At 42.8% G+C, this 27295-nt stretch overlaps 2 protein-coding genes and 1 long non-coding RNA gene across 10 annotated transcripts; 1 reads left to right on the top strand and 2 right to left on the bottom strand.

Annotated features, from left to right (window-relative positions):
* Positions 1-411: 411 nt before the first annotated feature.
* Positions 412-6003, bottom strand: smim22 (small integral membrane protein 22). Of its 4 annotated transcripts, none has more exons than XM_028599922.1 (5): positions 5525-6003; positions 5326-5425; positions 2595-2726; positions 1620-1690; positions 412-789 (listed from the first exon to the last, which is right to left on the bottom strand). In XM_028599922.1, the coding sequence occupies exons 3-5, from the start codon at positions 2713-2715 to the stop codon at positions 742-744; spliced, it is 240 nt and encodes a 79-aa protein (XP_028455723.1). In that variant the 5' UTR covers positions 2716-2726; positions 5326-5425; positions 5525-6003; the 3' UTR covers positions 412-741. The 4 variants fall into 4 exon arrangements, with proteins under 4 accessions (XP_028455723.1, XP_028455722.1, XP_028455724.1 ...); XM_028599921.1 differs by having other exon boundaries at positions 5326-5479; positions 5568-6003; XM_028599923.1 differs by having other exon boundaries at positions 5568-6003.
* Positions 6004-12570: 6567 nt separating this feature from the next.
* LOC114569529 (uncharacterized) lies at positions 12571-20250 on the bottom strand. 4 transcript variants are annotated; one of them, XM_028599420.1, is made up of 3 exons: positions 19712-20250; positions 13571-15289; positions 12571-12897 (listed from the first exon to the last, which is right to left on the bottom strand). In XM_028599420.1, the coding sequence occupies exons 1-3, from the start codon at positions 19776-19778 to the stop codon at positions 12647-12649; spliced, it is 2037 nt and encodes a 678-aa protein (XP_028455221.1). In that variant the 5' UTR covers positions 19779-20250; the 3' UTR covers positions 12571-12646. The 4 variants fall into 4 exon arrangements, with proteins under 4 accessions (XP_028455221.1, XP_028455222.1, XP_028455220.1 ...); XM_028599421.1 differs by lacking the exon at positions 19712-20250 and adding an exon at positions 17323-17503; XM_028599419.1 differs by lacking the exon at positions 19712-20250 and adding an exon at positions 16273-16494.
* LOC114569530 (uncharacterized) lies at positions 17561-26950 on the top strand. 2 transcript variants are annotated; one of them, XR_003694404.1, is made up of 7 exons: positions 17561-17624; positions 20760-21069; positions 23336-23493; positions 23617-24611; positions 24739-25426; positions 25691-26120; positions 26207-26950. It is a non-coding gene; the product is annotated as an uncharacterized LOC114569530 (long non-coding RNA). The 2 variants fall into 2 exon arrangements; XR_003694405.1 differs by lacking the exon at positions 17561-17624 and adding an exon at positions 20011-20086.
* Positions 26951-27295: the final 345 nt, after the last annotated feature.

Genomic DNA, 27295 nt, shown 5'->3' with positions numbered 1-27295 from the left:
TAATTTTAGCATCATAAAACACACTTCATTCAAAGTCGGCATTCTTCCTGAAGTCCACCATGAGCTCATGGTGTTATGGAGCAGGTTGGGTCCATGCAAACGTAACGATGGAGTTTTGAGTCATGTGTACTGTAGGTTTCATTCCTGGGATTAATTTAGTAGCTCTTCTCTATGACCTTCTCAGTCTTTGCTACATATTTAAATGTTTATGGCCACCAGACTGAGCGAGCAAATGTAAACCTTTGGGCTGTCCTCAGAACAACACAAACCCAGCTACAGTAGCTCCTGTTTTATCAGTTCAGGCCTTCATTTGATTTTGTGTACTTTGTCCTCTGTTTGTTGCTAGGATAAGTTCTTCATAAATGAACAAGGCACGATGAGAAGGAAGAAATACACAAACATTACTTTTTTTTTTTTTTTTTTTATGACCTATAGATTTGTTACCAAGTAAAAACTTCAAATTGAAACCAACATTCTTTCAACAAACAAGGAAGTGACATTTGAATCTGACAGAGGCATAAAAAACACAGACGGCTGCTCGGTGGTATCCTAGCAACACAGCAGTGACAGTCAAAAAGATTTCACGTGATAGATTTCCCTACCAGGGTAGCAAAGGAACAACGATTCATTCTATGTGCGAGTGGACTACGTTTTGGTGACCGACTGGTGACAGTCCAGTCAAAGCTTTGGCACACAAGTCAAAGCAGCAGGCTGTGCCCCCCCCCCCCACTCCTCCATCTGTCAGGGCTCCAGAGCCATGTTCTCTATGCCGACCTTCCGCCCGCGAGGCTGCCGAGAAAGCATAACACACCGCTGTCATTAGCCATGTTTCCATCCACACGCTTGTATACAAATAATACATTTATGAACCCATGCTAAAGTTGACTAAAAAGAGGAATAAAAAAAAAAAAATCATCTTTTGGAAATTTATCTTAAAGACTTAAAGGAATTAGGAAAAAATCCAACCTTTAAGGACACCAATTTTCTTTGTGAATGAATAATGTATCGTAAATAAATAAATGTTCTTCCTTAAAATACAGGGGCCATAAGTATAGACACCCCTATGTAAAATTCCCATAGAGGCAGGCAGATGTTTATTTTTAAAGGCCAGTTATTTCAGGGATCCAGGATACTATGCATCCTGATAGTTCCCTTGGCCTTTGGAATTAAAATTAAAATTGTTGTCTTATATCTTGATATATGTCTATCAGCTGGTACATTACTGTAAGCATTTTTACAACTTGTGCAATATGAATCATTTGTAGGTAGATGGCGCAATCCATTTTGGCTAGCAAACTTTGTTCCCAAATGTTTGCTTGAGTGTTGTGTGATCCTGTTCGAAAATGATCAGAAACACCTTAAAATGTCTCAAATCTATTCCAAATCATTTCAATTGTAAAACGCATTAAAATATAAATGAATGTTAATGTAAAGTAATTTGGCAAGTGACCGTGGTATAAGCGGGTTAATGCCCTTCCAGGTGTCCATTGTCCGGTATTATTAGACTTCAGCGGAGGCAACCTTCCGACGCGCACACCATTAATACCTGACAATGGACACCTCCTCGGGGGCATTAACCCTTATATATACAATATGTGTGTGTGTGTGTGTGTGTTTACCCTCTCGTCATCACAGCAGCAGCAGCAGCAACAGCGGATGAGGACCAGGATGACCAGCAGCAAAACCATCCCTGACAAAACACACACACACACACACACACACACACACACACACAATGAATGCCATAGAACTTTCTTTTATTATCCAGTTTGACAGTGAGTCATAATGGAGCTAAATTACGTGCTCTTGGATCGGTACATAAACTCCAGTACTTACCAATATCGATACCAGCATTTTAGGCGGTATTGGAGGCTTTTCCCAGACTGGTATCAGAACATCTCTAGTTCAGTGTAGAACGTTACTCTTGTCAGCCAGACCATCACATCAAGCTCAATATTTTTTTTTAATCGGTATAGCAGTGTCTGGCAGAAACTTCGCAATTAGATTTTTTTCCCCCAAATCCTTCAGCCCTATTCCAAACATCTTCCAATGATAAAAAAGTGCTATAAATAGAGTTTATTTTCAGTATCACCTGTTATTCTACAGTGCTTTACGTCATTTTGAAATGTGTATGTGACTTTTTGTTGTATGCCACGAGATTTGATGGCTATCTTTCAGCTGGCTGCAGTGGCTGTTTGAGCACTGAAGGCCCCCAAACATTTGACTGCCTCGGTTCAAGCAATGCCAAAAGGGGGGCACGAGCATCTGAGTGAAGACGTGGGACACTTACTGGGCTCAAAGGTATGTTTGTGTGTTTAATTGTCAGCAGAACGTTTTTTTTCCGGTGGAAGTGACGGAACTGCCATCAGCAGAAATTCCATCGCAGTGATCTCTTGTGATTTAGGAAACTTGAAAAGTAATAATTTGCATTAAGAGGATTCACAGCTACGTTGTAGGGAGGGAGGAGAGGTGGCATTAACTTTTTTCACTTTCTGCTCATTTTTTTCAGTAAAAAAAAGAAAAGAAAAAAGGTGTACAACTATGGACCCTGATGCTGTGTTATAGAAATCATTTGAACCCCCAGCTTCACTCACCGATGAAGATGAAGAAGATGGCAAAAGAGGCGATGTCCCAGTCCGACTGGAAGAACTGCACTCTGGAAACCACATTGCTGAACTGAACCTGGAACTCCTGCTGCAGGCCTCTCTGATCCATTGCTCTGTATGCTGTCACACACACACACACACACACACACAGACACACACACACACGCACGCACGCACAGAGAGAAGCATTAAGCTCACGGTTCAGGGCCAGCATGCAGACTCCAGGGCACATACTGTAGTTGACAAGCATCTTTTTAATGATCATTTACAGAACAGGAGGGGATGTTGGAACTCAATTAAAATGTTAACGTCAATCTGTTTAAATACACTGATGTACAAAATATATAACAGGAGGGATAAAGTTCAGAAATATTATAGTAGTATATCAGAGAACTGTCTTAAATACATTGGTTATCAGAGATACTGGGGTAACAGAGACGGCCAGTTGATTGCAAAAAGACAGCAGCTATGTATGTAGTAGAACAAAAAAAATCCAATTTGAAATCCTATGGGGATAGGTGCTGAGTAGGGATCGACCAATACTGGTTTCAGATAGTGTGTGTGTGTGTGTGTGGGAGATTAAGTCAGACAGTGGTGAGTAAAACTGAAGCACTCAAAGTGACCAATGCTACTTCATCAATAGACCATATGTCATAAACCTAAAATAGAAGTAGTTTAAACTGTAACATGAACACATAGTGCCGTAGAATGATCAAATCCGAGCAGCGGTTGCTGGTTGGATTTCGCCGCTACGGAGCTCCGGGACGCCGGCTACCAGCGGCAGTCGTTTAGCCGCCAATAGGCGACTGTGAGCCGGCTACAGGCGCCGCCAGATGACGCTCCTTTCAGGAAGTCGTGGTAGTGATAGTTTAGACAGAACAAGTGAGTGAACGACAGTTAAGTTTAGGCACCAAAACGACTTGAGTTCAGGAAAAAGATGGTGATTTGGATTAAGACCCTCCCGAGAATACGAACGAGCGTTTCCTGGGTGAAAGTATTTCGTTTCGCTGCGCTCGGCTCTCCGGCTTGAAAGCGCTGTATTTTAACACCATGTTGTACTATGTCATTGGGATTATTTTCGATTGGATATTGAAGTTCATAAATAAACGTTTGGTTATTTAAAACATCCTTTTTTCACAAATCACATACATATACATACATACACACACACACACACACACACACATATATATACACACACATATATATATATATATATATATATATATATATATATATAATATAACACACACACACATGATTTTGCCTTTGGATTCTTATGCTTTTGCTGTTGGGAGTTGACAGTAGAGATGGGACAGGACAGGTAATAAGGTTATAAGGCAGGAAATGTTCAGGCCAATGGGAATACTTGGAATTGATGGTGGTGGTAAATAATCATGAAAAAGGACATATTTTGTGAACAGGCAACACAGATTTTGAGAATGAACAACAAAAGACATTACACCCTGGACCTTTAATAGACCTTTTTCACGGCAGACATGTTGACATGTCATAGTAGGAAAAGCACAGGTGTATTCCAAACCATTACTGATGGCTGCATTCCACTTAGGAGAGGTACAGGTATTGGGCATGCTGACTCACTGAAATATCTTACTGGGACACTTGATGGAACTGAGCCATTGTTAAGGTTATCAATTTCAGCTGTGCTTTTCCTACTATGACAAGTCAACATGTCTGCTGTGGAAAAGGTCCATTAAAGAGTGTTTCTATGGAAACTTCCGTGTCATTTTTGTGCAATTTGCTTGAAAGAAACCCACATTTCTGATATAGAAACTTTTGCAAACAGGTCAAAGTTGACCCAAGGACAACAGGAGGGTTAAATAGCTCTAGAAGCCCAATTTTCACATCCATTTGTGGAACACTGACATGTATTTTGAAAAAAAGAGATTGAAGAGAGATTTACAGGGGAATTGTTGCCTACTGCATTTACTTTAGTGTGTTTGTGTATTGTGTTGTAATGTAACAAAGTACAAATATTTTGTTACTGTACTTAAGTACAATTTTCTTGTATATGTACTTCATTATTTATATTTCTGGAAACTTTTACTTTGACTCCACTACATTTCCTAAATAAAATGTAGGCCCTATACTTTGAATACAGAATTTGAATGTGATGTTTAAGGTGTGGAAATCCTGAATCCTATAAGGAAGCCACATTCATTAATTAATGAGTAATAATTAAGTTTTTATTTTTTTTAAATCTTCAAATAATTATGTACAGTAAATTACTACGTACTTTTGATACTTAAGTGCAGTACATATCAGATACTTAAAGACCTTTACTCAAGTAATATTCCAAAAGGTGACTACCATAGTCATTTTCTGGTAGGCTACTTGTACTTGTACTCAAGTATTGTTTTCAGGTACTTTATTCAAGACTGGTATACTACCGTACAACACAGCAACACCGTGAAAATACACCTTTAAACACTTCCTAAGTTATAACACATAGCTACATACGTCTGTATCTTCTTGCTGTAGGCTATCCCGTATAAACCGATGCACTTCCTGTTGTGTGGACAGGTAACCAGGCGGACTCTAGACATCATTAGTATAGGCTAGGCTACATTAGTTATAGTAGCCTAGCTATAGCTTCGTACTTGATTCATTTAGAAGCTTTTGAAGATGACATTTGACGAAACGAATACCATTTGAATGTTCAACAAATTAAAACATATTGAGAAGAGCAGTTGCTTACCTGTAGACGGAGCCGCAGTCTTTAATGAGCCTTTCCTTCCGGGTCCGCTGCTCCGGCTGACCGCCCGGGGACAGGGGAGGGACACACCCACACCTGCTGCCTGCCTCGTGTGGCGCAGTTAAAACCAAACCGCTGTCTGTTAATTATCATAAGACTGAGAGCACAATACACAGTGGTGGAATGTTACTAAGAAGCCTACATTTACTCCAGTACTGTACTTTAGTCCAAATGTTGAGGTTTACTTGAGTCAGTTCTTTTCATGCCACTTTCTTCTTCTACTCCACAACACTGTAAGAAATATCCGTGTTTATAGCCGTAGTCTGAATATTTCAACAGAAACTGTCCGTAGGACGTGCTTCACAGTTTCTGTTTGTTTACGTTTCGAATTGCATTATGGGACCTTTATCTGTGCTCCGACAATTGACGTATAGTCAGCTGTTCCCAACGCCGTTATCGTAAATGATTAACCAGATTCATTTCAGAAATGTGCTAACTGAGCAGCTGTGTCTGACAGAATTTAAAAAACATGTTCTGTCTTTTAACTGTAGCCACGCACAACATTTCTGTTTTTAATTAAGGGACAAAGGCTGGTTAATGAGCTGCCAGTAGGCTACTAATTTACTGTTATTTTATGGCTTTATTTCTTATAGAGTGTACATTTCAGAGAGAAGTACTGTTCTTTTTACTCCACTACATTACTAACAAAATAATAACAAAATAGACAATAAAAATAAACCAAATAAACCTATGTGTAAATAACAACACCATAAGCCCATCATACACATCTCTCCCCAGCTTCTTAGGAGTCCTCCAGAAAGTTCAGCTACTTTCCCCATTTTCTAGTGTAGACATCCAATCTGGCAAACTGTTTATACGAAATTATTTAAAATGTCGCCACCCTAGCCATCTCGCAAGCCCCTGGATTGACGGCACCCCTTCATTCTTCCATCCTCTTAAAATAATCTGTCTGGCTATCATTAAACTAGTCTGGACACAGCTTCTTATGTACTTATCCATCCCATTCAGTATTGACCCATCTCCCAGAACAAATAATCTCCGGGTGAATGGAACCTGGCTCCCTATTAGATCGACGCACACACCAACGCACAAGTATACACTTCAGGCCACTCATGTAGGCTACGGACGAAAGCTCTGCATGGAGCCTCCGCAGAACCATGAATCACACTTAAAAGTGGTTCAGAAAGCCTTAAGCGTGATTTAGGCTTCTGCATTAAATCTACCGTGGCTATGTACGTAGGTACGTGGAGACACGGACCCTATCAATCAACGAGGAAGAGGAGGAGTTACCCTGCCCGGAGGAAGCCCAGGGGCCCCCGTCTGGAGCCAGGCCCAGATGGAGGGCTCGTCAGTAGGGTTGGGTACCTTTCGCATCTGAACCAATACCACTAGCGATTCCGGTACCTGGAATTTGGTTCCGGTATCCAACGGTACATTCTTTGGTACTACTCCGTCTGTAATTACAAAAAAAAATATTTCAGTTGTAAAAATCATTCCAAACCTATTTACGTAGAACATTATGTTATTTATTCAGAATATTTTACACTGACAGAAATGAATTACAAACAAAAATAAAACCCCTACCTCTCTCCTCCCAAACCTGTCCCTACAACCTATTAAATTGAATAATTATACTTTTATTCTTGTATTTGTATATTCTATTTTAGCCTGAATTTATTTTCATCTCTTTAATGTTTCATGTAAAGCACTTTGAATTGCCTTGTTGCTGAAAGGTGCTGTAGAAATAAAGTTGCCTTGCCTTACATCCTCAGCCTGTCAGTCAGTCCCCGGGGCACATAAACCACCATTGTGCCTGCTCGTGTCAGAGGAAGTGTAAAACAACAGCACCGTGACTGCTTTCGGCTCGCCATTAATATCATATCACAGTGAAAGGTGTCTGCGTGAAGTTTTGAAAAACTGTAACCACACTTGAAACCACATTACAAGTGGCACCCCCCTCCATATGGACGTTGACAGCAATAGCCTTAGTACTGCTTTCAACTCACTCCTAGATTCAATTGGTTTCAGTCAGAGAGAGGCCACGCACTGTTTTAACCACACCCTCAACCTTGTGCTGGCATATGGCTTTGTTATCAGACCACTTCTTAATAACTTTCGAATTCTTAATACCGGATTATACGAAATAAATTAAAAGCTTCTACACTAGATGCCTATCTGCCAGTGCTATAGCTAAATTTAAGGAAGCTATTCCAACAGCACTTAACTCATTACCTGCTTTAATACAACAGAGGACCTTTATGTAAACTTTAGTTCCTCTCAAATTGATAATTGTGTAGATGGTGCTACGGCCTCGCTACAAACTACTTTAGACTCTGTTGCTCCCCTCAAAAAGAAGACGATGAAGCAAAGGAAACTAGCACCTTGGTATAACTCACAAACTCGCAAATTAAAACAAATCTCTCGAAAACTTGAAAGTAAATGGCGTTCCACCAAACTGGATGAATCTTGTTTAGATTGGCAAGACAGTCTGAAAACCTATAGGAAGGCCCTCAGAAATGCAAGACCAGACTATTATTCATCACTAATAGAAGAAAACAAGAACAACCCAAGGTTTCTTTTCAGCACTGTAGCCAGGCTGACAGATAGCCACAGCTCTACTGAGCCATCTATTCCTCTAGCTCTGAGTAGCGATGACTTCATGAGCTTCTTTAATGATAAAAATATAACAATTAGAGATACTATTCATCACCTCTTGCCCTCAACCTCTAACGGTTCACCTTTAAATGACTTGAGATATACTTAAACTGCTTTTATCCTATAAACCCTCAACAATTAATGTTAAAGGTCTCTTCAGCTAAGCCATCTACCTGTCTCTTAGACCCCATCTCAACGAGGCTACTTAAAGACACGCTACCCATGGTTAACACTTTGTTACTAGAAATGATCAATATGTCTTTATTAACAGCTTATATACCGCAGTCATTTAAAGTAGCTGTGATAAAACCTCTTCTGAAAAAACCCACCCTCGATCCTGAGGTCTTAGCCAGCTATAGACCTATATCTAACCTTCCCTTCCTCTCCAAGATTCTTGAGAAGGTAGTCGCCAATCAGTTATGTGATTTTCTACACAGCAACAGCTTATTTGATGACTTTCAGTCAGGATTTAGAAAGCATCATAGCACAGAGACGGCACTGGTGAAAATGACTAACTACCTTCTAAGTCAGTGGTTCTCAACCTTTTTTGTGCCAGCGCCCCCTATCCATTATCCAGGTCCCTAACACTACCCCAACAAATATTATGTAGGCTAATTGCCCCGAATATTAATGATTACGCCCTAATATAGGCCTTTTATTGTTGTTACTATTGTTATAAAAAAATCAAGTCATTGAATGACAAACAATACATGTATTAGTTTCCCAGGTATCAAAAAAGCCATGTAAATAGAAATTATATATATTTACAGGTTTGAAAAAAAAATGCAACCATTTGACATTCAAATTAAATAACAGCAGCCAATCAGAACGACTAGATATGTAACAGTCAAACTATAATTAGGTATTATCAAAAGGCCTGCTGCATGTCCCTGGTGTGAACCTCAGCACCTTTATAAGATGACTATAATTTGAATATCCTTTATTGTTTGTGGAGTGACCTTGGGTGTCATGAAAGGCACTTTAAATAAAACCTATTATTATTATTATTATTACAAACAATCTATTTTTCATTCAAATCTAAATCTATAATCGAATTGTTCCAACAAAAGGACTAATTACCTCTTTATCTTCTTCTCCTTAATACATAATTTTCTATCCATGATAAAGCAGATGCAGCTTCTCTCCAAATTTGAGGAAAAACATTACTTTTAAGGAGTAGGTGGTAAAGAATCTTATTTTATTGAAGCTGTGAGTTTGGGCTGGCAATGGGGGTGCTGGGTCCGAAGATGGCTGGACTGGCAGAGGGGGTGCTGGGTCCAAAGATGGCAGGACTGGCAGTGGGGGTGCTGGGTCCAAAGATGGCTGGACTGGCAGAGGGGGTGCTGGGTCCAAAGATAGCTGGACTGTTAGTGGGGGTGGTGGGTCCAAAGATGGCTGGACTGGCAGAGGGGGTGCTGGGTCTGAAGATGGCTGGACTGGCAGTGGGGGTGCTGGGTCCGAAGATGGCTGGACTGGCAGAGGGGGTGCTGGGTCCAAAGATGGCTGGACTGGCAGTGGGGGGGTGCTGGGTCCAAAGATGGCTGGACTGGCAGAGGGGTTGCTGGGTCCAAAGATGGCTGGACTGGCAGTGGGGGTGCTGGGTCCGAAGATGGCTGGACTGGCAGTGGGGGTGGTGGGTCCGAAGATGGCTGGACTGGCAGTGGGGGTGCTGGGTCCGAAGATGGCTGGACTGGCAGTGGGGTGCTGGGTCCGAAGATGGCTGGACTGGCAGAGGGGGGTGCTGGGTCCAAAGATGGCTGGACTGGCAGAGGGGGTGCTGGGTCCAAAGATGGCTGGACTGGCAAAGGGGGTGCTGGGTCCAAAGATGGCTGGACTGGCAGAGGGGGTGCTGGGTCCGAAGATGGCTGGACTGGCAGTGGGGGTGGTGGGTCCAAAGATGGCTGGACTGGCAGTGGGGGTGCTGGGTCTGAAGATGGCTGGACTGGCAGTGAGGTTGCTGGGTCTGAAGATGGCTGGAGGGGGTGCTGGGTCCGAAGATGGCTGGACTGGTAGTGGGGGTGCTGGGTCTGAACATGGCTGGACTGGCAGTGGGGGTGCTGGGTCTGAAGATGGCTGGACTGGCAGTGGGGGAGCTGGGTCCGAAGATGGCTGGACTGGCAGTGGGGGTGCTGGGTCCAAAGATGGCTGGACTGGCAGAGGGGGTGCTGGGTCCGAAGATGGCTGGACTGGTAGTGGGGGTGATGGGTCCAAAGATGGCTGGACTGGCAGTGGGGGTGCTGGGTCCAAAGATGGCTGGACTGGCAGAGGGGGTGCTGGGTCCGAAGATGGCTGGACTGGCAGTGGGGGTGCTGGGTCTGAAGATGGCTGGACTGGCAGTGGGGGTGCTGGGTCCAAAGATGGCTGGACTGGCAGTGGGGGTGCTGGGTCCAAAGATGGCTGGACTGGCAGTGGGGGTGCTGGGTCCAAAGATGGCTGGACTGGCAGAGGGGGTGCTGGGTCCAAAGATGGCTGGACTGGCAGTGGGGGTGCTGGGTCCAAAGATGGCTGGACTGGCAGAGGGGTGCTGGGTCCGAAGATGGCTGGACTGGCAGTGGGGGTGCTGGGTCCGAAGATGGCTGGACTGGCAGTGGGGGGTGCTGGGTCTGAAGATGGCTGGACTGGCAGTGGGGGTGCTGGGTCCAAAGATGGCTGGACTGGCAGTGGGGGTGCTGGGTCCAAAGATGGCTGGACTGGCAGAGGGGGTGCTGGGTCCGAAGATGGCTGGACTGGCAGAGGGGGGTGCTGGGTCCGAAGATGGCTGGACTGGCAGAGGGGGGTGCTGGGTCCGAAGATGGCTGGACTGGCAGAGGGGGTGCTGGGTCCGAAGATGGCTGGACTGGCAGAGGGGGTGCTGGGTCCGAAGATGGCTGGACTGGCAGTGGGGGTGCTGGGTCCAAAGATGGCTGGACTGGCAGTGGGGGTGCTGGGTCTGAAGATGGCTGGACTGGCAGAGGGGGTGCTGGGTCCAAAGATGGCTGGACTGGCAGTGGGGGTGCTGGGTCTGAAGATGGCTGGACTGGCAGAGGGGGTGCTGGGTCCAAAGATGGCTGGACTGGCAGTGAGGGTGCTGGGCTGTGTTCCTCAGTGCGGCTGCAGACTTGCTGTTCCAGTGCGGGGCGTGGCTATTGGCAGCAGAGGACTCTGAAGGGGGGGTTATTTCGGAGAACAGAGATCTTCCAGTTAGTAGCGTCAGGGAGGGAGCAGACAGGGAAGTACAACAACAAGAAACTAGACTAGATCCAACTCTGGAAGGCTGGTGAACAAGCATACTCAGTGGTCAGCAACAATCCAGCAGGGAGGGGTAAGTCAGACTGGCATCTGAAGGCTCATGATGGACCAGGATGAGTAGCAGGGGCGCCGACTGGAATTGGTACCAGGTGTGGGGAGAATCAACAGGGGGGGCGTGTCCTCCTCACTCTGTGGAACATATAGGCGGGAACAGAAACACAGACAAAAAAAAAAACACAACACACACACACACACACACACACACCCCCCCCCCAGACTGTCACCGTGCAGAAGTCACGGCAGGCGGGGGCGTGACATGAGCAACCTGTCGACTAGCTACAACAATACAATGCTGCTTACTCACCATCTGCAATAATAATTCACTTTCATAATGTATCATATATGAGTACTTTTACTTCTAGTAGAGTATTTTGACACTGTGGTATTGCTACTTTAACTTAAAAGATAAGTATAAAAAGCTCCTTATGGTAAAAAAACTTCTAAACAAAAGATGAATACAATCTACATCTGAATAAATGCAATGAAACGTTAAAATGGGTTGGGCTGTTTACCTGTTCTCATCATCATCATCATCATCATCCTGTTTACCTGTTATTATCATCATCATCATCATCATCATGCTTACCTGTTCTCATCATCATCATCGTGTTTACCTGTTCTCATCATCATCATGTTTACCTGTTCTCATCATCATCATCATCATGTTTACCTGTTCTCATCATCATCATCATCATCATGTTTACCTGTTCTCATCATCATCATCATCATGTTTACCTGTTCTCATCATCATCATCATCATCATCTTCCTGTTTACCTGTTATTATCATCATCATCATCATCATCATGCTTACCTGTTCTCATCATCATCATCATGTTTACCTGTTCTCATCATCATCATGTTTACCTGTTCTCATCATCATCATCATCATGTTTACCTGTTCTCATCATCAGCTGGAACAGAGGCTCCTGTAGGCACTCACCTTAGCAGATGCTGAAAAACTGGTTCCGCCACGATTGAATATAATCCTTACCCACCAGTGCATCTATGGAAATGCCCCCCCCCCCCATCTGAAAGAACTACTCACCCCTCTAACTAACCCTCGATCCCTCCGTTCAACAAACTCAAACCGCCTCCTCCTCCCCAGGACTAAGCTCACTAAGACATGAAAGGGGAGAGAGAGAGAGGGGGGAATAACACGCAGCAAATGGCTGCAGGTCGGAGTCGAACCCAGGCCTGCCATGTCGAGGAGTAAACCTCTCTCTATATATAATATATATATATCTACCAACTGAGCTACCCGGGTGCCCTTCTTCAAAGTTTTTATAAACTATTTTCAACCTATTCTTGCCTTACTTTATTCTTTCTACTGTCTTTAGGGTCTAACCCTAACCCTAAGGTCTACGGCCAGAACCTAACCAAAGCTAAATTAGGATAGGTTTTAACAAATTCGAGTTTACGAGACCTGACTGGCATTGGCCCTTTGTCAAGATTTAACATTTGTCGGATTTCTGAGTTTTTGCGTAACAGTTTTTGCTTCATCACTTCCCTCTCCACCTTCAATTCTTGTCTGCGTTTGTACACGACCAGGTCCCTCCTTCGGTCAAGCAGCCGTTCTTTTTCTGCCATTTTCTCTGGATTTCCGAGGGGATCTGTAACCAACACAATATGAAAGGTTAAGTCTGGAGTCCAGTTGTACACTCGCACCCCTCCCACAAGGAAATAGTCAACAGATTTGTTTTGTTGCAAGTTTTTAAAAATCCATGTTGGCCTGGTGCCATAAGTGAGATAAGAGCTATCTTAGATTAACTGAGTATGTTTCCTTTGTTCTCCATGATAATTAAATAAGATAAATAAATGAACTCATGAAAGGAATATGTGCCCACTGTGAGATAAAAATACATTTCTGACAGTGTAAACAGATGTAAACAGATTTTACTTAGCTTGGCATAAAGAAGATGCTAACCTGGCTCTCTCAAAAATTCAAAAAACACCGAGCAACACCTCTAATTAACACACCTTGTGTGTTTCATTGTAACGGTTCAATGTAATGTAATTAGCCTGTATTAGTCACATGGGCTGGTTTTCTGACTACTTTTACTTACTTTCAATGAATTTACTGAATAATAATTTCACTTTTTAGGACTTTAAATGAAGGACATTTACTTGTAATGGAGTTTTTTTTTTTTACATAGTGGTGTTGGGACTTTTACTAGTGAAGAAATTGAATACTTGTTCCACCACTGATCTACTGTGATCTAAAAGGAGGCTATACATACACCTGTATGACATGTTATGTGACAAAATGTAAGTTTACTTTCTTACCATGACGCAGGAGGTAGCGCTCCTCCACAAAGGTACATTGGATTTCCCTGGCAATGCGCTCTATCTTGCGATTGAGCCACCAAATGTACATTCTTGAACGCAGACCAAACGTTGTCCACTCCTTCTCCTGGTTCTTTCTCTTCATCTCTTCACACCTCTCTCTTTCTCTTTTTAAACCCTCCTCCTCCAAACGCTTTCTCGCACTCAGATAGATAGATAAAGGGCTATCAGCCCTTCTTTCTTGCTGCCTCCTTGTGGTTAAAGGCTCGTCGTCTTCAGAAGACAAAGATGTAGAGTAAGGGCTGTCATCACTTTGTCCGTCCTGCATCAAGGTGTTTGAAGGGTTGAAATCTCCACGAAACAAAGGTCTCTCACCCCTTCGTACGTGCTCCCAACAGATGCTAGGCTGGTCAATGTCAATGTAGGGCAAATGGTTCTCTCCAGTTCCTCCATTCTGCCTAAAGGTGGTAGGAAGGTTGATGTCTACGAAGGACAAAGGACTTCGTTGTTGCTGCCTCCTTGCGGTAGAAGGCTCGTCGTCTTCAGAAGATGACGAAAAAGTGCTCTCAGCCCTTCGTGCTTGCTTCCGCCTCCGAGTAGTACGCTGCTTGTCTTCAGAGGATGAGGAGGAAGGGCTCTCAAACCTTCGTACTCGCTGCCTGGTGGTAAAAGGCTCATCATCTTCAGAAGAGGAAGACAAAGAGCTCTCGCCCCTTTGCCTGCTCTCCTTCATGGTGGCAGAAGGGTTGGTGCCCACGATGAACAGAGAGCTCACATCCCTTCGTACTAGCAGCCTGGTGGTACAAGGCTGGTCATCTTCAGAAGATGACCAAGAAGGGCTCTCAAACCTTCGTACTAGCAGCCTGGTGGTAAAACACTGGTCATCTTCAGAAGATGACGAAGAAGGGCTCTCAAACCTTCGTACTAGCTGCCTGGTGGTAGAGGGCTGGTCATCTTCAGAAGATGACAACGAAGGGCTCCCACCCCTCCATGCTTGCTGCCGCCTTGTAGTAGTACGCTGCTTGTCTTCAGAAGATGACGACGAAGGGCTCTCAAACCTTCGTACTAGCAGCCTGGTGGTAAAAGGCTCATCATCTTCAGAAGAGGAAGACAAAGAGCTCTCGCCCCTTTGCCTGCTCTCCTTTGTGATGGCAGAAGGGTTGGTGCCCACGATGAACAGAGAGCTCACATCCCTTCGCACTTGCTGCCTGGTGGTAGAGGGCTGGTCATCTTCAGTAGATGACGACGAAGGGCTCTCAAACCTTCGTACTAGCAGCCTGGTGGTAAAAGGCTCATCCTCTTCAGAAGAGGAAGACAAAGAGCTCTCGCCCCTTTGCCTGCTCTCCTTTGTGATGGCAGAAGGGTTGGTGCCCACGATGAACAAAGAGCTCACATCCCTTCGTTCTTGCTGCCTGGTGTTAGAGGGCTGGTTTTCTGCACAAGAAAAAGGGCCCTCACCCCTTTCTCTGTGCTCCTTCATGGTGGTAGAAGGGTTGGTGCCTCCACTAGACGAAGGTCTCTCACCCCTTCGTCCGTGCTCCCTCAAGATGGTGGGAGGGTTGAGGTCTTCAGGAGACGAAGGGCTCTCACCCCTTCGTTTGGACTTCTTCGAAGAAGAGTCCATATCTCTTGAAAACCGAAGTCTTGCAAAGAAGTTTCGTCCAAAAATGGATCTAAACATTTCCTCAATTATCTCTTTTGTATACTGGCTCTGTGAAACTGCAAGTACAAACACACAAACACACACAGCAATTACTTCACTGATAATCACATTATTGTTTCAAGCAGCACACTAAGCAAGTTATTTTACTTAACTAAACCTTCTAACTGAACTTAAATAAACTGAGAAATATTTCTCTGGTCACACATTATTATTGCACTGTGCTTATTGAAAAAAATGCAAAAGGTCTGCCCCAAATATCACTTAGAATAATAATAATAATTATTATTATTATTATTATTATTATTATTATTATTATTATTATATTTATATTATATAGACTTCAGACTACAGTATGTACTTTCAAATAAATCAATCAAGTATTAATGTATGTCAGACACATAAACAGTACATATATCCATTGACATACTATAGCTGCAACTAGTAGGCTAGGCTACAGCAGTGAAACACACGGGCCCTATTTTCAGACCACACCAACCCATAGAAATAAAATGGATAGAAAGGCCATTTCCATTCAAATCAACGTAGCAGAAAGGTGTACCGTTGCCATGTCAACCTATAAACTTCAACAAACCCTGGAACAGTAACGTTACGAGGCAGAGAGCCAGCCGCTAAATAAGTCAAATTAACTTAATGCCATTTTATTTATATGCACCAACGTCACACAAATGTCATAAAACATACCAAAAAAAAACCCAACATAAAAAGCTAAAATGTGCCGACAACAGTTTAACATCTTAAAGCATCTGCAGACCACTAGGTGGCGGTGCTACGACATGATACGCTCCACTAAAGGCACAGCCAGCACAAATACAACGGCTCGACGTTGGAGCACAGTAGCTAGCTAGCTAGCTACATAATACAACAGCTCCACCAAAACACGGAAAGAGCAATGCACGGCTACAGTTCAAATTGGCTACAACAGTTTCACCAAAATATGCAGCTGTTAACGTTAATATTATCTGAAGCAACACACTCTTTTTGTTTGGAAAATAAATCACTTAATTTAGCATTTTTTCACCAACGGTGCTATCTTTGTTTTCTCTCTCTTTTTCTCGGCTCCCCCCTTTGGTCGTTTCGTGCCGCAATTCATTTTCTTTTATCTTGGTGGTGGTCAGTGATAATGGATTCGGCGCTAAAAGAAACATTTTGAAACTATCATAGACTTCTATTGTAGCTAGTTGCTCGCTCTCGTTCAGGGGTACATGGTACTGTACTGTACATGTCCATGGCAACAGCGACTTGGAACAAACAATGACGTCGTTGCAATTCTTAGGATTGTGGGTAGTGTAGTATTTCTACATACGTTCGCGAATAAAAATAACTTTTTGAAAAATACCTTTTTGAAAAATAACAAGACAAATTATTGTTATTTTATTATTATTATCTATCTATATTTGTTATCAGTAGCGGCCCATAGATGATGGCCAGTCCGTCATTGGGCTAGTGAGAATGATAATATTAGACAATATTTCTACTATTGGTAAGAATAATACAAATAATAAAAACACTACAATGAAAGCAGTGTTTTCCAAACTAGCTAGCTATCTCAAAAGACACATTCACCGTAACACAACAAGACATTTTTGTTTTAGATCAAAAACCCACAGATAATTTTAAAACAGGACGTATTTAGTCATACGTTTGAGAAATAATCTTTAATTCACATGTGATCTGTGATAGAAGCTGCAGAATGTCACAAGTGCAGGGACTGCAAACCTCTTAATCAATTCAAAGAGTATAAAAGTTACTCAATTTAAAGTTTCCTCGAGTGCAAAGAAACACTAGCTACACTTACGCAGTCAATTTTGTGCACATGCAATTTAGGCAACAAGTAATGCAACATTTAACAATTAAAATTGTTTTGTGCAAGAGACAAAATGCATTTGCATCTCCCGATCACAGACAGCACATCTGATAGCTGGAATATAACTGATACAAAAAAGATATTTATTTGACAGAAAATTGTGAGGAAAGTAAATGTACTCCTTCCCCAACAAAATACGGCTCTACTTAACAGAAAGAGTTGAGTAAAAAAGTAGTTTTAGCTCTGCTGTAAAGTGCGACTTACCTCTCCAAAGGATTGTGTTCAAAGGTACAGGAACTCTGTGTGCCGTTGTTTTGTTTTGTTTTTGATTTTAAATAAAAGCAGAAGTTGAGTCTACGCAACGCAAAGTCTACGTTCAGTTACGGGTTCTGATTCGTCGACTGACCGTAGACTCCCCCAATTAAATCGCTCCGTTTGACTGTAGACTACCAATTGGAAACGTGGGATTCTTGACCGCAGCTACCAATCACACGCCGACATTCAAAGCTGAACCTGCCGCTGCGGTCAACGGAGGTCTCCGGTGATCGTAGCCTACAGTATTTCTGGTAAGTCTAAATGAAATAATTTATATTTTTACTAAGCCTGAAATAATTCATTCTTCATTACACTCACTGTTTTTTGATCGTTTGGGAAAAGATAGCTAATGGTATCAACTAGCTAGATGTCGCCTGGCTACTGCTGTTCATTGGAACGAATATATGTATGTATATGTACATGTACATGTATATGTATGACTATGTATGTATCTATGATAGCTAGCTAGCTAGCTAGCTAGTTAAAAGTCCTTTTGACAGATAACGTTAACGTTAGAGTTACCGCTAATCGTTCATTAAAATATTCTCAGCCTATTGTGAGTCATTTTAAATAATACATTACATTTTATTTGTTGTGTATCCACTACGGAATATTGTTAATAGTGTACGCCGGTTACGTTAACGTTACTGCTTGTTAGTTAAATGCATTATGTCAATGGTTAAATGTCAGTGTCTCGTTCAAATCTCCGTCCTCGGCCTACGTTAACGTTACTCGTGGGCCTTTTAAATTAGCTATTGTATTTGTTAAACACTAAGGTTACGACAATATTTCTATCGAATTTTTTCTAATTTCTAACGTTAGTAGCTTGTCATGACAGACAAAGCATAGTCAGCCTAGTTGTCATTCAATTCCATAACTATTGGTTGAAAAATCATGTTGTAGAATAAAGTTATTGTTGCTGTAATTATTCTTATTGTTGCAGTCACAAAACATTCACTTTTTACATATTACCAGGGGCGTAGCAAGCTTTTCAAAAGTGAGGGGGATGGATGTGATTTGTTTATTAACAATAAAAATGATGGATACAATGACAGAGGGGTACAAAATGTATAACATACACGATATAAAAAGCTTCCCATTTAAATGAGTGATACTAGAAAAGTATAAAAACACACGAAAAATAAGTTTGCGTTTAAAGTCTGTGTAGACAGATCGGTGTTGTACTATTTGTTAACATGGGCAAACGGAGCATAATCTAATTACGTATGTGGTAATTTGCATAAATAGCACAACAGATCTAAACATTGGGTATAGCCAGCTGAAAATGTCTTGTTGACATATAACAGTAAAAGACTTAATGTAAAGGTCTGAATGGAACCCATTTAGGCTACCCATGAGCATTAATACATAGAGGCAGGAAGAAGTGCTTTAAACCAGCATTTATTAATTAGCCTATTATTGCAGAGATGGGGTTTGGGGCTGGGTCCGTGGGACTGTTTCCGGGGGTTCACTTTTTTATTTTACCTACCTTTTGTCTTCTGCATTCTCCTTACCCTTGTTTTTCCCTCAGACTCATCTCCCAGAAACAGTCCCACTGACTCAGCCCCAAACCCCATCTCTGCAATAATAATACTGGTTTAATACACTCAATAATCAATACTGGTTTAAAGTACTTCTTCCTGCCTGTATGTATTAATGCTCATGGGTAGCCTAAATGGGTTCCATTCAGACCTTTACATTAAGTCTTTTACTGTTATATGTCAACAAGACATTTTCACCTGGCTATACCCTATGTTTAGATCTGTTGTGCTATTTATGCAAATTACCACATACATTATTATATTATGATCCGTTTATTATGAATGCTATGATGTAGCTAATGTTACAGAACGTTATACTTCTTACATGGGAAACTAGTCGTACATATTAGCTTTCATTTAACGTTGCTAGTGAAGTTAAAAAGGTGCAGTTACCATCCATACTAAATACAGGCTCAGTGACCACCAACTGGGTCAGACAGAGATGCACCTCCTCCTCCACTGGGAAAAACTATCTTCACTAAGAGATTTACACCTTGGAAAAATAGCCCAAAAAATAAAACTTCCCAAAGTTAACAACAGAAGAGAAGCTGGTAGTTCTCCTAGGAGAGGGGACAGCAGCTCTACTGACAGCTAAACATGGATCTGCCTGCCACAGCCTGGGGGACTCACAACCACTTAGGATCCCAAAATTACACATTTGTTTAGTATTGTATAGTAATTATATTAGAATAGTATATATGTGACACCTACATATTTAATATATGACATGTATTGTAGGCTATGAATTTCTGTAAACTGCTGAGAGAGAGAGAGAAAGAGAGAGAGAGTCTGATTACCTCCACTGTCTGAAAACTCCTGCTTTCTGAACGACAGGTGACACATCAACGTACTATGTGAAGGCATTTCATCATCTGCTGTCTCAGTGTGTAATCCCCTGGCTCTTCTTACTAATAACAACTGTTTTCGTCTTCTTTGAGGTGATTTTCGACCATTTTCGACGCACTTCTTTTGACATTCTGAACTACCGCAGAAATGTCAGAGCACGTCACGTGACCATTCTAAGCGAATCACGTTGTCAGAAATTGGCATCAGCCAATGAGATTGCGCTTTTAGAATCAAATCCCCCTTTTGCTTTCACGATTCTTTGCTGATGAAAAGGAAATTGCCATATTTGGATCCGACAGCATTGTAGAGGAGAGAGCTTTCCAACGGTATATGCATTGAGTATATGAGATGACAGGGTGCAGACAGCGATCGCGGAGCAGCGGGATGATTAAGACCGCTGCGAAGTACACACCGTTGCCATGAAAAACAGAGCGTTGCTATCGCTACACACAGCCTACGACGTAGCTACGGCGGCAGTTCGACGCGAGGCGTTTGTGCAAACCTGCGGAAAAACTGCAGAAAAAGTGTGGGTGTTGAACCCTCTCACCGGGAAAAGTGTGGGTGTTAAAACACCCACATCCCCCACGGGTGCGACGCCACTGCATATTACTAACCTAATTCATGTTTCTGTTCATGCTATAACAGCATGTGCCGTCTCAGGAATGCATTTCATCAAATAGAAATTGTCAGATAGACATGTTTTACTGGAAACTTTTGGGGCAGAGGATTTTTAACTGATTTTGAGTGGAAATATGGCATACAAACTTTGCCAGAGGGAAATGGGCTGAAAAGTAGATGGAAATGTCAACTTCAGAAGTTATATGAACTCTACCTCAAAGTTATCTTTATCTGAAGAGCTGTCATCAGGGTTGAGCAGTTGTCGTCCTGCTCTGACTTTTGTACGCTAACATAAAATGCATTGCCATATGAAATTGAATACATAATATAAAATAATGTTAAAATAAAACTAATAATGTTTTGCTTGTTACTGTGTCTAAGTGTGTTTCAGTATCTATAAGTGAAGATGGCAACCCCAGTTATCCGCATCGTCAACCCAGAGGCCCCTGCACACCGTCGACAGGCCGTACCGATGGCGACTGAAGAGGCCCGTTGCTGTCTTCCCTAAACCTCCACAGGAGCTGCTCTTCCAGGACATCGCCCTGACACACGCAGAGAAGCTCCTTCGAGCAGAGGGCATCCCTGCAGCGTCGTGTCAGCTGTGCCTGGGAAAGCTCCTAGTCCCTTTTGGCCAGTGTGACAATGCACCCTTCCACTGGCTTGTCGCAAATGATGTGGGATACATGAAGTAGTAAGCATATTATATTCAATACCGTTGTTGGCTGTGCATTTTTTTGATTGCATGTTTAAACACAAAACTACTTTATTCAGTAAAAAGGGGGAAGTTCTCTGCACTTCTGCAGACCATAACAACCCGGTGCAGCCAAGGCAGGACACGACAGCACAAAATAACCCCAAAAATTGCCGGTGCAACACAGGTGTCTTCTTACTTGATGGTTTAAGAACGTAACTTATGCCATGGCGAGGCATTATAAGCAGGCCAATCTGCATCACTGAGGTTCTGGGGAATTGAGAAAATCACACCCCCATCCAGGGGTGGTGATATTATTAATAAACTCCTACGCAGGGAAGCTTTTTGGATACATACACTTGGCACTTTAGAACCTCTAGGTTTAAATGAAGAATTTAATCTGACTTGCTTTCTCTAATGTTAAAGTATGTTATAGTATAGTATCTAAGATAATTATACTTTTAGTCCCCATTGCTCTGTGAATATTTTTATATACTTTTTATATTTGTATGTATTTTTGACTTGGTTATGGGCATTTGCCCTTTAACGACTGATGACTGAGTGTAACACCTTGGTTGAGATGGGTGTAACTTTAGATTGTCACCGCCCCTCTTGTGCACAATCACACCGGTTGATGATCCGTATTAAGGGCTTCATTCCCCATTCTCTCCAATCACTCTGATGAAGATGTAATCATACATCGAAACGTTAGTCACTGTTATGCACCTTAAGAAATAAAACCATCAAGTAAGAAGACACCTGTGTTGCACCGGCAATTTTTTTTGTTGATTATTTATCTATGCAAAGTTTTCTTTACTCGTCTATCTAGAAATTGCAGGAACATCTGTCTGTCTGTCTGTCTGGCATTTCTATCTCTCTCTCTCTCTCTCTCTCTCTGTCTCTCTCATTACATACATTCTGAATCTGCAGCGTTAATTAATACGTAAATACAGTAGTACAATGTCTTCCTCTGATGTAGACGTAGCCTACACTGTAAGTCAGTAGTATAGGCTATACAGTGGAGTTGCAGTGGTTTGGGGTCCTTCTGTAAGTCATTTTGGGGTACAGTTTGGTTTTGAAGAATTCTACAAGAAGCAATACCACAGGCCAAGCAGTCGGCCCGTTATAAACAGACGTATTTTCAACGGGCACCGTACTAGTCATCTTAATTGCAGTTTAACTCATGATGTTGATGGTATTAAGTTGAAGTAGGGTATAAGTAACATATAAACCCAGAAAAAACTATTCTACTATTCAACTACTGTTTTTTATTATGTGATGTTTAACCTACTTGTCACATAAGTAGCACTTTTTAATGTAAGCCAGTCAGATTTGTCAATATTAAGTTATTGAAGGCAAGGCAGCTTTATTTGTAAAGCTCATTTCAGCAACGGGGAAATTCAAAGTGCTTTACATAAAACATTAAAGAGCAGTTAAAAACAATTAAAAAACAAATTAAAACTTAACAAATTAAAGTGCAGGTAAAAATGATTTAAAAAAAAAAATGAAGCACATGTATTGTGCAATGAAACTGAAGATATATCTTAAAATACCACTTAAGAACTACTTTTTCTTTTGAAATCAAACCGAGTTTCAGCATGCGAGACAGACCACATGCTCATATGCTCATATCATTACAGTAGCAGCACAGTGTGGTTCATACAGGGAGTGTTTACATGGAGGGAACAATGTGAAATCTCTCATTTCTGCAATGTTCACACACTACAAATGAGTGAGCACAATATATATATTTATATTTTTATATATATATATATATAATACAATTTCAAATCACACCACGATTATACCAACAATAAAAAGAAGACTCAGGTATTTGTATCAAATAGCTCAGTCAAAGCATTTACAACCTGATGTACCCTTCTACAACACCTTCAGCCTACTTTTGCATTTCAAATGGTATTTAAGGAGTGAATCCATTAATAAGATTCATACATATGTTAAAACATCGCCATAGTCAATCACAGACAATAAGTAGCAGCAACAAGCTTAGAAAGAAAAGCATTTAAGGTCTATTTCTGCAGTAAAAACCAAGCCTCACGTTACAAGGCATGTTGGAAGTTTACCTTTTTTCTGCCTTAATAACAAAGCTAAAAAGCTGGTCACTTTTTCAAATGCCATTTATGAAATAAAAGTGAAAACAGATATAAATTGGTTATAAACACCCAGACATTAGACTTTCATTTGACCTAAAATGTATGGGTAAGTATAGATTAAACATAAGCACGTTTACCCTATATAATTACAGCATGCTTGAGAAGCACCAGTCAGAGGTCCAAACCCACATCGGAAGGGAGAGGTGGGGAACCAGTGGGGGAAAGACCTCCTCGCTGAATACACTGAGAGCTCCTCTCACCTTGAAGCCAACAGAATTTGCACCTGTACAAGTCTGGCTACCACACCTGGGTATACCTCACTTTCATCTTTGTAAAGAGTTATACATTTTCAGTTAAATACCCAATACTATCTATGTAAACATGCAAGAAAAAAGCTTTGGCCTTTGATTTTTCCCCTCTATCTGTACTTTAGGTACACCACATCTGCGACGTTTCCAGCTGGTACACCATGCTGGCAGAGGTCCTGTACCAAGGCAGGCAGGAGCAAGGAAGGTGCGACAGTGGGTCGCTGGACTGCGTGGGATTCCGCTATTTTATCACAACTTAGCGAGGCTCACCAAGCTCTGTTCCCTGCCATCCTCACCAGCGAGTGAGTGTACAAACACCCCTCTCACCCCCTCCATGCTTGCTGCCGCCTTGGAGTAGAAGGCTGCTTGAGTGCTTGTCTTCAGAAGATGAAGAGGAAGGGCTCTCACCCTTTCGCCTGCGCTCCTTTATGATGGTAGAATGGTTGGTGCCTCCACTAGACGAAGGTCTCTCACCCCTTTGTTTGGACTTCCTCGAAGAAGAGTCCATATCTCCTGAAGACCGAGGTCTTGCAAAGAATTTTAGTCCAAAAATGGATCTAAACATTTTCTCAATGATCTCTCGTTTGTATACTGCCGTTTCGAAACTGCAAGTACAAACACACACAGCGATTACTTCAGAAGATGAAGAGGAAGGGCTCTCAGCCCTGTTTTCTTGCTGCCTCCTCGTGGTAGAACGCTGGTCGTCTTCAGAAGATGAAGACGAAGGGCTCTCGCCCCTCCATGCTTGCTGCCGCCTTGGAGTAGAAGGCTAATTGTCTTCAGAAGATGAAGACGAAGGGCTCTCAAACCTTCGTATTTGCTGCCTGGTACAAGGGAACACCGTGATTAAAGTGTGGCGGCAGCAACATGAAAATCATAACGAGGAGTACCTTCGTCGTAAGGATCTGTACACCCCACTCCTCGTGACTGTATCAGAACCCGGAGGGATTGTCTCTGTATTTGGACACACCTTCCAGGCTCCACCTCCTCAGAGAGCGCTTCCATCCGCTGCTCCTGCACCACCCCGTCCTGCTGGCAGAGGCCAACAATGTGCAGGATTACCGGAAACCAGATCCTCTCCACTTTTGGCACTGCGCTGAAAATGGATTCCACCAAGAAAGTATGTCAATCACAAATATGATGCTATTCTGTATGATGTCAAACATTAGCAGTCATGTTTAGAATCTATATATCTAATAGAAATAGAATCTAACAGAAGTGATCACAAACGTCACATATTTTTTTAGGTGGTAAAGAAGCTGTCTGGCGAGGGCAAAGTCTCAGCTGAGTGGTTGACCAGCATCGGAAAAACGAGCAGTCCCAGATAGTTTTGTTTGTGCTAACCTGCGAGGAGTCCACCGAGAAGCTGAAACCAACGTGCCGTGGAGTCACGGACAGGATCCGGCTGGCCAATCGAGCTGTTCCCAAAATATTATATGTGGACCGTGGGTGTTGCCCTGCACAGGGACCAACAGGGACGCAGACTTTGTTCCAGCCTTGGGGAGACAGTGGTATGGTTGTGCGTCTGGACATCTTCCGCTGGATCCACCGGTTTGACGCAGCCATACGCACACTGCAAGTACGCTGTGTTCAGGTCGGCTCTAGCCGAAGATATATTCTGGAGCTAAAAGGTCCCGCTGGGCTGGACCAGAGTGGAGTGAGCCTCTTCAAAACGCCTGGTGTTAAAGACAACGTGCAAAACAGCTAGAAACAGATAGTGTAGCATAGGTAATGACCATAACACACTGTGTCTCTGTATGAATCTGTATTTCCAGAGGCCATTGATGAGATGGGGGCGAGCCGGCAGCGACACCGGGAGTGCATCCAGGATCCACCAGGCCCGATCACGTACAGGGTGGCGCGTACCACAGACATCAACAATGTGGACGTGCCCTTCTACAAATGTCCACAAAACTCTTCCACACATGATTCCAGGTACACAAAAGTAGCCTGTACACTTGTAACAAATTAAAAATGTCATCATTTGAATACCTTATTATTGTATTTGTGATGGCAATTAGAAGCCTCTTGTGATGGTTCTGGTGACAGGTTACAACAACTACAGTGATGATGATGCTGACTTTGTACTTGTGTTAATGTTCGTATTTATGTCTATAGTGTATGTGTCTATTGTATGGTTTAGATAAGCCAAATTGCCCCTGTGGGTCATTTATTAAAGCAGTGCTCTATTCTATTCAGGTCCCCACTGTGCAGCACGGCCCTATCAGGGTTACCTGATGAGTGGCGTTGCACGGTGGAACTCTGACAGGAGCTTGGGTGCCGTGTTTGGAGGCAGAGGACGGCACTGATCGACCGCCTCAACACCCGCCGTCAGCAGCTATTCGGAGAGACTGCGGAGCCCCCGCTGATGTCCCTTCCAACGAGCTGCTGGGGCTAGAGTACCTGTTTGGCCAGAGCACGGGTGAATCTGGACCCTTTTCCCTTAAGGACATTGTAAACGATGGACCTGGTCCAGAGGAGGAGGTGGTTCAGCCCGGGCAGCCCGATCCGGAGTCGGATGAGGCGTACCAGAGCGACGTGGAGGCCCGCGATGATGCGCTGGATGTCATCGTGCCCCACATAACGCTCACCAGCGACGAAACCTCCACTGTTCACCCTCCAGCCTTTTGTGAGTAACTGTGTGTCTGCCAGAATGAATTACAATGCACTGGTTGCTGGACAGTGTACACATTTTAACTTTATTTATTTGAACAGAAGGAGGCCTGCAGTCCAAAGGCTTCGTCAAAGCTGGAACGGTTCTGCTCTGTGCTGGTGGAGATCGGCGGGACGGAGGACAAGCTGTCACTAAGCTCAGAGCAGAGGAACCACGTCCTGGACGCCTGGAGCCAAGTGGACGAGCATGACAAACAACCTTGTTGATGCTGCTGTAGTACACATATGCACATATGGCAATAGAAACATAAAAGTACCTTTAGGCCTTTGGGTGCTGCTCTGCTGAAGAGTACATAAACTATCTGATAAGAACTCCCATGATCCTTTTTTTTTTTTTTTTTTTTTTATGAGTTTTTCTTTTTCTTGCACACAAAACAATCCCCTCCCAGCCCGCCCCATCCCACCTTGACTGGACCAAATAAGAAATGATTAACAATGCAGACAATTATAAAGAAAATACATACTTAGACTTGAAACATAAACAAATATGATTTCCGTGAAGGACGGCACGCCTTCAAAACTCTATCATGACACACCATAGGGGAATACTATAGCCAGGTGTTTATATATAGTGTAGCTCGAGTATGGAGGGGGGGGCAGTCATTCCTTCAGAGTCGGCCAGGATGGTCACTCACAACACCGGTAGGGCCTGGAGGTTGCTACAGTATGACAATAGAGATTCCCACACTGAGAGGAATTTGTTAGAGCCTCTTATTGTAAATTCAATTCAATTTCAATTCAATTTTATTTATAGTATCAAATCATAACAAAAGTTATCTCGAGACACTTTACAGACAGAGTAGGTCTAGACCACACTCTATAAATTCCAAAACCCCAACAATTACAGCAATTCCCTCAAGAGCAAGCATTAGCAGTGGCTATTGCGACAGTGGCAAGAAAAACCTTTTAGGAAGAAACCTCGGCAGACCCAGACTCTTGGTAGGCGGTGTCTGACGGGCCGGTTGGGGGCGTGATGAACAGTGGTGATAACAGTCACATTAGAAGTCACAGTGACTTCGAAGGTTATCGTGGAAGTTCATGTCATAGCAGGGCACATCGTGTGGAATTAAATGGAATCTTCTCTAGATGTAAAAACAGCATTACATCCTTAAGCCATTGTGCTGCAGTGGG

The sequence above is a fragment of the Perca flavescens genome, chromosome 15 (assembly GCF_004354835.1).
Source record: "Perca flavescens isolate YP-PL-M2 chromosome 15, PFLA_1.0, whole genome shotgun sequence".
Classification (NCBI taxonomy): Eukaryota; Metazoa; Chordata; class Actinopteri; order Perciformes; family Percidae; genus Perca; species Perca flavescens.
Note: the sequence above shows the minus strand (reverse complement) of the source record. Positions and strands in the feature narration are given on the sequence as shown.